We start from the raw sequence: 12,512 nt of genomic DNA, 5'->3' as shown, positions 1-12,512 counted from the left end.
TCATGCTACAGAATTATAGACGGCATAACTGTTTTAATCATCTTTGTGTGTTTGGAATGTACAGAAAGAATAACTGCTCTGAATAATCTCCTTTATCTTGTTCTTATTGAAAGTTGCAGCTAAAATCCGACGCCACTCTGTTTTTGTTTGCATTTTGTGAAGAAGGAAGTTGTGATCAGTGCCATTTGTGTCATTTACTTCAGTGGTTCTTGGTGCAGCACCCCCACAGGCAGGATAATGAACAGGTTTTTCAATAGTTTGGATTGTTTGACAAGGTGCAGTGTGAAAGTGAACCATACCAACTGAAAATGGAACAAATGTTGCAATTTTGCTCCCTAATTGAAGCAAATTTGCCTGACTATCAAGTGTGAAAACACCCTAACAGTCATGTTTTTGTCTTAATGGTGACTGTTGCTTTTTGAGGACATTCTGGGTCTTCCCTGGAATCCCACTTCAGTAGAATATATCCAGTCATCCATGGATCCCAGACGACCTCAACTTACTCCTTTCTGCTTTTATCCAACCTTTCTGCTAAAATTACCAACAAACCTTTAATTTTCTTAAAATCTAAATGTTACCCGCTCTGGTGTAGGTGACAAGTTCAATATATTACCATGAGAATCCTGCCTGGCTCAAATAAAGCCTCTTTGGGGTCTTAAAAACTCAACGTAGCTTGTATTCAACATAGTTGGGTAAACTGTTAAATATATTGTGAATGGAGTTCTAAATGTCTTACTCTCACTTTAATGTGATAAAACTCATGGCTAGAATATGATGGAATCATACCTCTTGGAGTAGGTTCAGTCAATTGTTTAACTTTGTGGAAGGAAATAACTGCAGTTAAAACAGAACGCTTCCAGATCTGTTCACGCTGATGCACCTGCTAACAGGAAACAAAGGCAAAACAAGGGAGCTGGCAGCTGAAATATTGAAAGTGAATCAAAAAGTTGTTCAGGAAGAAAAATCAACTTGGAGTGTTACCAAAAGTATTGCTCTCTTCCAGCCAGCAGAGCTTAACATTCGAGGAAAGTTCAGATAAAATAGGAAGCCATAGCACAGAAAACAGCTTGGGAATAGAAAGAACGAGGGGTTGTACTTTATATATTAAAGGGACAAGATTATTTAAAATCAACTTGTTTGAGCTTTACAACATGTTATAATGTTATTCCTTTATCATAAACATACCCGGAGTGTATTTAAATTTCTTCTAAATCATATTCGGACAACTGAAGGAAACGTAGTTACCTGATTGAGCTATGAAATGGCACTATGTGCCTGGAAAAAAACATAATACTGCTCCCCTTAAAACTGTCAGAAAATATAAGAAAAAATGACTGATCTTTATGTCTGTTGTTGAATATTACAAAAATTTACCTGCAGATTTTTCAGTTGTATTTTTATAGGTTGGAAGGGATCCGGTTTGTCCTGTTCACATTCCTCATTGGCTTTTTCTTCAGTACAATACTTACATGTACTATGCTGCAGAGCTGTAGCTCTTCCAAAGCCACCCACTCAACCAACCCTGTTTTCCTGCCGAAGGGCAGCTCGGCCCTGCTGTGCATGCCAGAGAAGGTGGAAGGCATTCGCATAGAAACACTGTCAACACAGCAGTGTGCTGTTTCCAGTCTTTAGGCACTTGGAAAACAGGATATTACATGGATTGAACAGAGTGTAATGTGTGTGTATGTTGAGGCCAAAACGGTATGAAAAAAAAAAAAAATTCTCGGCTGACCTCTGGTAGATATTGAATTTAAAATCAGCATACTTTCAGTAAAACATAAGGCCTTAGATTAGCATAAATGTGTTTTAGATTTAAGGTGGTCAAAACAGTTTCCACATCCAGAGAACCAGATTTACCACACTTCATGAAGGATTCATTTTTTTATTGACCAATGGTGAACACATATTTTATTCATGGGAGTAACAACACAGAAAAAAGAATCATAAAGTTGAACTCATGCCACTTGCTCCAACAACATTCTAGCCTAGAATGGCTGCTTGGGTTTCAAAACATAACACTTTGCCTTTGGATAATACTGCTCAAACTGTTTAGCTTATTTGTTAGTCAGTAATATAGTGCACATTGACAAAAGTATTATTGATTATTAAGGATTATGTAAAATCAACTTTACATCATGCTATAACACAGGTGTCAAACTACACTGCCCTGTAACTTTTAGATGTGCCTCTGCTGCACCACACCTGCATAGAATAATTAGGTCACCTGCAAGGCTCTGGAGCACAGCGGCCCTTGAGGACTGGAGTTTGACACCCCTGAGCTATAATGTTATTCCTTCATCAAAAACATACCTGAAGTGACACTTTGATTCATTCATGCATGTTTGAGAAATCTTTTAATCTCCATTGCAACCATTCAGGAATCCCTAAACACTTGCTCACACAATACGCCACCTATTTACCCAAAACTCCACCTTGGAGCTCCCACCTCCACAGAGCCTCCCTCCCCCTCCTCACCTCACCTTCTCCTCAGTTCCTTCAGACTAGTGTCAGCAGCAATTAGCAAACACCTGGTGGATGTGACAAACTGAGCTCATTATAGGATGGTTGTAAACGGCACAATGGAGAAACGTGATGACTGTTGACGGTGTGTGTTGGAAAGGGTAAAGAGACAGAGACCAATTTCAAGTGGTAAGGTACAGCTATGATGCAAAATCAATTTTTTTGTCCAGTTATTTTTGATAGACACATGATTTTCATAACAACTGAAGGTAACAGTTATGTGATTGATGCATGGACTGGCACTAAGTGTCTGGAAAATTCATAATATCCCCCTTCAGTTTGTATGGTTTTTATTGAGTCAGGATTCCTTTACACTGCAGTGACACCCTGCAGTGACTGAGTCCTTTTTCACATATTGTTTTGAAACATTACAAACTTAAGACATAAAATGACAAAGGTAATAGGAAGTGATGAGGACTGGACATACAGCATACTGCAGGGTTCACTCACAGTCTGGAAAAGTCTGGAATTTAATTGAAGTATTTTTTCAGCTCTGATTAAGAAAGCATAAAATAGAGAATTAAATCAAATCAGAGCTGTCTTTCATTCTTTCTTGTGTCTTTCTGCCAGTCTGGTTGTTGGAGGTCTCGTGTACAAAGCCTGCCTGGTATACATGTCTTAAAGTCTTAATAATTTTTGTACTTTTTTTCTTTTATGCTTTCTTTTACTTTTCCAAATCTACTGGAAGAAGCAATGGAAGAAACTACTTTTGGTTGTTATGGTTCCAAAACTACCAAAACTACTGCAGATTTGGTAGTTTTGGAACCGTGGCAGAGAAACTTACACAAGCAGATGGACGCACCTTGTTTGCTTGAAGCTGGATTTGGTGAAGGTGCTAAGCTGCCAAACTGACATTTACTTCAGAAGCAAACTTCTTTGTGGAATGAAGATAAAAATATCAATTTTAAATGAGCTATGCTGTAAATAATTTTGTTTTTAACTGTGCTATCTTTGATATTGGTGCTCAAACCTTTTTTCAAATAGATGGAAATCAAGTCTCTTTTTTTACCTACACTAAGAATTGTTATTATCTACTCAACAACAAACTAAACATGGGTTTTTGTAAAAAGCAGACAAATTAATCATTACAAATACTAAACATAAAAAGGGTATCACTAATTTGCCTTAGAAAGTCATACAATATGCTTATTTTTGTTTCTGTTGAAGCGCTTTGTGTATTGTGTATAATTTGTTTTCAAAAATGTCACCTTATAGATCTATATTTTTTAGAAAGTGTCCATCGGCTGCCAATTTTGTTCTTGAACAAAACCATTCAAATTGTCACAAATGGTCAATGCACCTGACTTCAAACACAGTAACTGGGACGTTAACATTGATCTACCTACCTAATTCAAGTGATATCTAAAATAAAATCTAATTTGTTAAACTACATATTTTGCAGAACTCTAATATCTGCCTTCTTTCTGTGTGGATCTTTTTGTTTGTTTTGCTTTTTCTTCTCATGAGCTTCATTAAGCTGCACATATAACATGTTCTCTTACCTTTGCTGGGAGATTGTTTGTCGTCGTGGTGATTTGTGCCGGGTCTTATCAGCAATAAAAGACGAACATGACTGGGAGCAGCAGGCTTCACCCGCCAACATGTGCATGCAAAACCTGGCAGCCAGAGGCCAGCGCGTTTCCAATCAATACGCAAATTAACAAGACAAATGAAATTCACTTAATTACATTGGGCCTTTTCAATCAGGCGCAGACAGGGTGTCAGATAAGGATTTCCCCTGGCCCAGGAGGAACGTATTATCCTTACCTAATGCAGCTGTTTGCTGGTTCACATGGCACTGCTGCTGAAACAGAAGATGGAGGGACAAATTGAGACCATGCCTGGGGAAAAAAAAAATGAAAATGTCTTGCACACAAACAGATTCACTTTTGCATTCTGCTTGGTTTGCACCAAGCTGTCATACAGCAGCTCCCATAGCCCGACTCCAGACTAGCTATAAAACAGGAAGTGGCGGATGGAGAGATCCAATATGCATTGACTGGAGGGCTGGCTAGCTGTCTGACACACCATTTATACAAGGCACTCTGCGCTCTAAACTTGCTGTTTCACCTGCTGATTTGTACACAGACTGACTTCTGCGGGCTCCAGCCTCTGTGAGACTGATGTTTGCTTCTGTCATGGGAACGGAGGTAGGGAGTGCAGAACAGTGTGATTTGTAATGCTGTTTATTCAGCCCATATGCTCTCAGTTTGACGCCTGTGTAGCTCCAGACCCGCAGAAGTGGAAAAAAGTTTTTTATATTTTAGAGCGCCCCCCCCCCCCCCTCCTATCTCTGCAGGAACTCCAACTAGCCTTGTAGACAAAGCAAACACTTCTCTGTCCTTCTCCTTCTCGTCCTCTCTCTGCTTCTTGCCTTTGGTCGAAGTAGGAGGTAATGCATTACGTATGAGGAGCGGTACAGAGGCCCGGTCTTGTGCTAACCCTGTTGCTCACAGACCATTTAAAAGGCTTTCCATCTTACGAAGACCTTCTGCTCCACACCCAGCCGAGCTTTTACATTTTGCTTCTTCTTTTCTTGCCTGTCACTCTTTGTTTGTCTCTCTGAGGCGCGTTCACAGCTTGAATTCCTATTTGCTGGAAAACACAAGGATGTTTAATTATTGTTATTGTAAAGGACTTTAAATGTGAGTTGCAGCAGATGCTGTTTTCCCATCAAACTGAAAAAAAGAGATAAGAGGAAAAGAAAAGTTCTGGAAGTACTTGTTGGTGATTGGCTGATCAGTGTTTGTTTTAAACCAGTAAATAACAGAGAAATATTTAAAGGGCCAGTGTTATGTGTTTTCCAGGCACATGGTGTCATTTTGTAGCCCAATGAAGTAACTATGTAACCTTTAGTTTAGTTAGAAAATGCTGAATATCAAACACGACTTAAAAGAAATTTTACTTTGTAATTTAATGCCTTGAAATTGGCCCCATCGCTTTAAAAACTCCTCCTCTTTCTGAAACTCAGCCTCCAGGAAGTCATCACAACATGACTTCTCTAGTATTTACATACGACTAGCAGACGATTTGCTTAGAATGAAAGAATAAACCTGTATCTACTTGCTAAGGTTTATTTTAATAAATTTGGTTTAGTTAGACTGTTATCAGACCAATAGGTGACTTTTTTCCCATTTATATGTTTTCCTGTTAGTTTTCCTTCTGAAATGTTGTGAATGTTTCAGTAAAGAAAAGCTTTACGTTACCCAGGAACAGCCTTGTTGCTACAAATCAGCAGCTGCTCCCAGTTGTTGTGTTTTCTTTAATGCTGTGACAACTGCAGTCATTTGATGTGGAACTGAATACTGATGAATCGCTGCACATAAAGGCCTGATTTAGCGAATGAAGCACTTGTTAAACTGTGTCGATCGTTAGCCAACAACACACAGTAGCTCAACAGTCCATGAAAAAACCTGGCTTCTTCTTCCTTTAGTGGGGAATATGTTTGTACTCCCAGCTCTGTTCCGGCAGCTCCTCCGTTTGTACTGCTCTGTCTGTTTTAGTCCGTCTCTCAGTTTTGTTTCGCCTCTCAGGTGCCTGCTTCTTATCACCAATTGACCAATTGACCAGTAAGCATGACATGCTAAGTCATGCTTACTGTAAATTGGTCCTCTCTCTCCTCTTCTGTCACCTTGTCCACAGGTTGTTGCTGTACTTTTTATCGATTCCTCTTCTTATTTTTCTCTTGTCTTCCGTTTGGCTCTTGCAGCAGCCTGTGGCTCTCTCTCACTTCTGATTTTAATCTCCTCGGCATTCTTCTTTGGGACAACTGAAAGTCATCATTAGTTTCCCTGAAAATGATCACATTATTCTGAAAACAACCTGCTTAGCTTGACCAAACAGTCGGTTGTCAAGCTAACCTTTCTTTTTTTAAAAGCCATGCCTCACGTCCTCACAAAAATGGTTCACAGTACCAGATCCAATCAAACTTATAGAATAAATTTGTTGAAAAAGAATCTTTAATTTCACCTAGTGACAGAGTTCTATATGACAGCATAGTAGAGCAATTGTGGATAGTAAATAAGAAGAATAGTTTTAGGCTGAAATATTTTGAGATCTTTCAAAGTTTCACAAAAGTCAAAAATTTGCAAGAGAAATCTCAGAAATTGAGATTATTTTGTGGAAAGAACTAAGAAATTTCCAAGTTTGAACATTCAAAACAATGGCTAGAAAAACCACAGAATATTTGAGATTAATCTCAGAAATTTTATAGAAAAACTTGGAGATTTCTTTGTTAGTTTAAAATGTTCAACTTTTGGTAATTTTCTGAGTTTTAAAAGTCAAGACAGTTTTTAACTGTTGAAAGTCAGAAATTTCCAAGAGTAATCTAAAAATATCCAGATTTTTTGGTGGAAATTTATTCCTTTTTTCCCTCTATTTATAACTGCCCTTTTACATTGTCATAGCTTTACAATGTGACTTTTGTTATGTTAATATAAATAATTAATTATAATAATTTAATAATTAATTATAATTATAATAATTATAATATAATAATAACTATTAATTATAATAAATGATTAATAGTTAATCTAAATATTTATAGCAAAATACATTGAAGTAAATTATGTTAGCCATCAGTGTTTTGTATCAACTATAATATAACAAAACAGAAGATGAACTTCCATTGTAATTTTCAAGCTGTTGTAATTTTAGCGATATACTCAAATCCATTTGGCCAAGTAGGAAACATTTTTAGCTATTTTACATTTTAAAGTCTGTGGTAAGATGTCAGAGCATTGGCAGACTCTTGTGACTTCCAGCTTCCACTGACCGGTACATTCAGTCCGATGTAAGAATGTCTAAGTTAGCAAAACTCATTATGGATTTTTTTTTTTTATCTAGACTGAAACCAAAGTGTTTTTAGCTGAAACTGTAAGAGAGCCAAAAGGGATTTGGTTTATTCATTTTTTTTTTTTTTTTTAATTGACACCCAAGAGCAAATGCTTTAGGTGCAAAGTGAATCCCTAATTTTGGCACTGGACTTGTGTGAGTATAGCTTCAGGTTAGCCATGGGGAAAATTAGAAACAATGAACTGCTGGACTCATGCTGTGACGGGATAATATTTTTAATTGAAAAGCAGGACGTGCTGCAGCATTGGCATGAGACATAATTCCAGACATATTCTCTCCAGAGACATCAGTAGAATTAGAAGGTTTTCCACTTCACTTAAAGTTCATTTCAGAACTTTAAGTGAAGTCCTGCGAGTCTCTGCGGAGGAACAGTAAGAGTTAATGGCAATAATTCTGATGGACAAAGTTATCCCACCCTGGAATTTCCCTCGATTGTTCATAACTGGCGTTGAGTTGATCGTAATTCATCCACCGTCATTTCTCAAAGCTGGAGCAACAGAAAGGTAGTATTGTTGAGGTGTCTGAGTGCTGCGGATCACGCCAGCCCTGTTCAGTTCCCTTTAATCGAATTGTAGTTTGTTTGTCTAGAAAGTTTAATTTGTTTGGGGAAGTGGGAATGCATAATCAAACTCTGATGTTGATAAAAAATAAAAATGCAGCAAACTCTTGCTCCGCCTAAAAATCTTGGTCTCTGCTTGGTGCGGTTTGAAATCAAATGGAGGAAAATGCTCCAAAAGCTGGAAGTAAACTAGTGCAGGGCATTCTGGGTAAATACAACGGAAACAAATGTATGAGTCTAGCGGTAGCAGGAGAAATGGTTCATGGTCTTTTGCCAAAGAGTAGAGAAATCCTCCAACTGCTAAAAAGATGGAGCTGATCAGGTTTCTCAAAGGGTTTGGTTTGTTTTCACAGTGCAGTATGAAAGTGAATCACACCAGCTGAAAATGTAACAAATTTTGGTCCCCAATTGAACCAAGTTTACTGGATTGTCAAGTGTGGAAACTCTTGACATTGTTTCTACATGAAGGTGGGCTGGGCCCCTCAAATGAACAAAACCAGAGTTAATTTGAAAGTCAGGCAAAGAATGAAGCAATGAATGTGATTCTGATTGTTTGACTGATACTGATATTCATTATTGGTGATCTGATCACACTGAGAAGCCTCCAAGCACAGGTCTGAAGGTTGTCAGACCAGTGTCCATAGTTGGTCCAGAACATTTTAACCTGACCCCTTCAGAAGGACTTCACACACGGGAGACAATGTCGCTCCCTTTCTGTTAATTTCCTATAGAACTTGTGCAAAGAATTGCTCTAGCCAAGCAACTGACTAAATTACACATAGAGGCTGGTGAAGTGACACAAGAAAGTTGAAAATTGTTCAACTTTTGCCACTATTGCACCCTGTTTGATGCTAGCTAATAAAAAGATAATTAACACCAGAACCTCCAACACCTATACAGATGTTTACATATCTTCTAAGGTTTTTCATAATATGTCTCCAATACCTTTACTCTAAACGTGTCTTCTCCATCTCTTTGTCTATAATGTTACTGAAGTTGTGCCAGAAATGTGATAATTTGTGTACGACATATAAAAACAATTCTAAATCTACAACTCCTGGCAACATCACCTGAAATCTTTCCTGGTAGAGAATGACAGGTTTATTTTTATTTTTATTTTTTTGCCTGGCACATTACGACTTTGTTCCACCTAACCCTGCGTAAATAATGGATTTAAATAGCACATTTCAAGATGCGTTGGCGTAATTGTCATTTCCCACTTGAACTTTTGAAGTTCAGTCTGCATAATGAATTGTCAATGTGGGTCGGTATAAATGCCTTCTTATAGTTCTTTACATAAGGTGCAAAGCACACCAGCTATCTTAACCAGTTCATTAACTTTTAATTTCCCATTTGAGTAAGTCAGAAAATAGAATGCAATAACTTTTGTTTGATGTTTGTTGACTGTCATGAAGAAAAAGTAAACAAAAAACAAACACATCCCAACCTGCTTTTGGAAGATAATCTCCATTGAGCAAATATCTACAGTTTAACCTGCTTTGTGCCGTTTTAACACATGAATGCCTCATGCAGGTCGTTGCCATGCGTTTCAGATGAAGATGGCAGGAAACCTTAAACTGGCCATACAGCAGGTCTCACACTTTTCTTCTCCCACATTTCTTCTTTCTTTCTCCATCCAGAGTTAATAGATGGGACCCCAACCTTGAAAATCAACCATGGCTCTGGCACGCTTGTGCTGCAGCTGCCAGGGAACATCAACGTGGCAGACAGGCGCTGGCATCGGCTGGACGTCCGTAGCAACAGCAAGGTGAGACACTTCATTTTACACAGGCTGGCACTTGTTTAGCATATAACCTGCAGGTCTTAGCTGCACTCTGTGCTGTATGGCTGCAGATGTTCCACAAAACAGCTCTTAAAGAAATATTCCTGCATGCAATGTTTATGTTTTATCCATTTATTATGGGATGGATAACACTTAAAATTCCGTCCATGTGAGTAGCCTGACGTCCAGTCCGTTCGGCCCTCAGCGTTTGACTTTTGTAATTGTATGTTTATGATGGGATGTTGAGCGTTGAGGGTGTTTCTAAGCTCACTGAAGATGCTTACAGGGTCATTAAAAGCTTAATCCATCTGGAACATGCAGTGTTATGAAAATGTACAGGCCAGATTACAGTTTTCTTCTGTTTTTCCTTTATGTCACTCTTAACATGTTTACTTAAACAGATGTTTAAATCATACAAATGTAAAAAGACATTCATTCAGTCAAGGGAGAAGGCTTACACTCGTCTTCTGACGTTTACATGTTGTCCCCTTCAGTGGTTGTTGGTGCAGTGCCACCACAGGTGAGGAGGGGAACAGGTTTTTCGATTAGTTTGGTTAGTTTGACACAGTGCAGTGTCAAAGAGAACCACACCAGCTTTCACAAATATTGAAGTTTTATTCCCTGGTTGAACAGATTGTACTGGACTACCAGGTGTGAAAACACCCTAAGATGTTTTTTGACCAATCTGAGCCTTTGTGGAGTCATGAACACTGATCCTGACTGAGGGACCTGACGTCTGCAGTGCTTTGGTAGTTCTTCTGGGTTCTGTTCTGACCTCCTGGATGAGCTGTTATTAATGCACATCTGTAGTATTTTTGGTAGACTCGTCACATCTGGGAAGGTTCACCGCTCTTTCGTTTTTCTTCCGTTTGTGATTAATGGTACACACATGTACCAATATCTTTATAACCCATTCCAGACTGATACATTCAAACAGTTTCTCATCTGTTCTTCGTTTTCTTTAGATTGGGGCATAATGTTCTTGTTTTGAGCTCTTTCAGCCTACATTACGATAAGAGCGGTTTTGCTGTAACATTTTACACCCAGGCTTTATTATTCGTTTACCTGTAGACTCAAGAAATCAGTTAAAGTGCCTCAAAAAATGTAGATAGTTTATGATTTCATGAGGAGACTTGTTATATTTTCACCTCAGGCTATGTGGGATTGGACAGATTTTTTTTCTCTTATTAAAAGAAATCATAATGTGAAACTTCTTTAAAAGCAAAAACTTAACAAACAAAACGGGAACTATGGCAACAGTAATGCAGCGGCGATGCCGGTTGTTAAAGACAATCTACATGGTTTTATTATTTTGTTGTTATTCCAATTTTATTCTGTCCTTAAATAATATAATGAATTCTGATGGTTCCTGTTGAGCCAATCTGAGTAATCTGAAGAACTAAAGAAAAGGGAAAAGAAATGCATTTAGGCATTACAGCTACATTACATCCATATGACTAATTCACATAATAATTTTGCTTCATGCAAGCCTAATTATTTCCATCCAAACAAGGTAGATGGGGGTGATTTGCTGTTATAAAGCTGTCTGAACTGTACGGCACAAAGGCAGATAATTGCAGTAAAAGTGAGATGGATGGTTACAACAGCCTCCTTTGACACTTTAAAGTGAAACGAATTAGCTAAATTAGGCTCATCTTTATTTGACTGAGAACTGCCTGAATCTTTTCACCTCCAAGGATTCAGAGTTTTATTCCTCCCTCTCAATATCAACAAGACTTTTGGATATTCTATTTTTGGAGGCTTTGATATAACGCAGCCTGACAACTTTGAGCTTTTCTGTCTTAGTTTAAGCTTAGGAAGCAGCTGGACTGGACTCATGTCTGCCTCCTTTCATCCTTACATCCTCACCTCACCTTATAGAGGTTTGCGGTTCAGTACAGATAGGAGGAGTAACATGAGGCAGGGCTCCATGTCTTCAAAACTTTATCCCTCTAAACTTTTGTACTCCAAACCTTTAATCTAACCTGAACTGTTAGTCCTCTACGGATCTGGTTACATAAACTAACCAGATCTGCTGGCACTGAGAGAGCCGCCCTGCTAGCTGCTCATGTGTCGTAGTCTGCAGCTTGTTGAGGAGAGTTACTGCATGTGTGAGAGAGAAAACAAATGTCTCACAAGGGCAGGGCAGTAAAAATTAGTCGTGAGAAAAACGTAATCAGTATCAATACAAAATATGTCCAGTAGTATGGTGATCATTTCACTGAACTCCAATTCAGAATCGCACAGCATTCTGGGGGATGTAGGCAGAGGAAAGGCTTTAGTCGCTCCACCTCACAGTCCAGCTAAGCCAATAACTGCTTTACTTTTAACCTTAAAATTGAGCATTTTGAAATTTTGAAAATAAGTTTGCTCATTGGAAACTTTTTTGATATAATGGCACTAGAATGAGGTGTTTTGTTTTTTTTTTTGTCTGCATTGGTGGCTCGCTGGTTTGATTCCCACTCCATCCGCCTCTGTTGTTGTGTTTTTGGGCAAGACACTTCACCCGCCTTTTCCTGCTGGTGTTGGTGAGAAGGGCCGATGGCGAGAAATGGCAGCCTGGCAGAGCCGCCATCAGCGTGTGAATGTGTGAATATGTGACTGAATGGAAATGACTGATTTCATTGCAGAGCCATCTCATTTCATAATTTCACAAAATTACAGTGAACGCACTTTTCTTGCAGGATAAGTAATATGATCAATAACCAGATGTTACTACTGGAGGAAATGATGAAGAAGACGACAGGAAGTGTTATGAGGATGATTGGGCTGCAAGTTTTTTTTTTTTTTAACAAC

General features: G+C 38.5%; 1 protein-coding gene across 1 annotated transcript in view; it reads left to right on the top strand.

Annotated features, from left to right (window-relative positions):
* Nucleotides 1-12,512, top strand: part of LOC106925612 (neural-cadherin-like) — a 105,906-nt gene that overhangs the window by 23,318 nt on the left and 70,076 nt on the right. Inside the window, exon 4 of the mRNA XM_088004601.1 lies at nucleotides 9,574-9,701. Within this exon, the coding sequence (XP_087860727.1) occupies nucleotides 9,574-9,701 (128 nt within the window). The remainder of the gene's footprint in view (nucleotides 1-9,573; nucleotides 9,702-12,512) is intronic.

The sequence above is a fragment of the Poecilia mexicana genome, unplaced genomic scaffold (assembly GCF_051168715.1).
Source record: "Poecilia mexicana isolate PSO_F unplaced genomic scaffold, ASM5116871v1 scaffold_3, whole genome shotgun sequence".
Classification (NCBI taxonomy): domain Eukaryota; kingdom Metazoa; phylum Chordata; class Actinopteri; order Cyprinodontiformes; family Poeciliidae; genus Poecilia; species Poecilia mexicana.
Note: the sequence above shows the minus strand (reverse complement) of the source record. Positions and strands in the feature narration are given on the sequence as shown.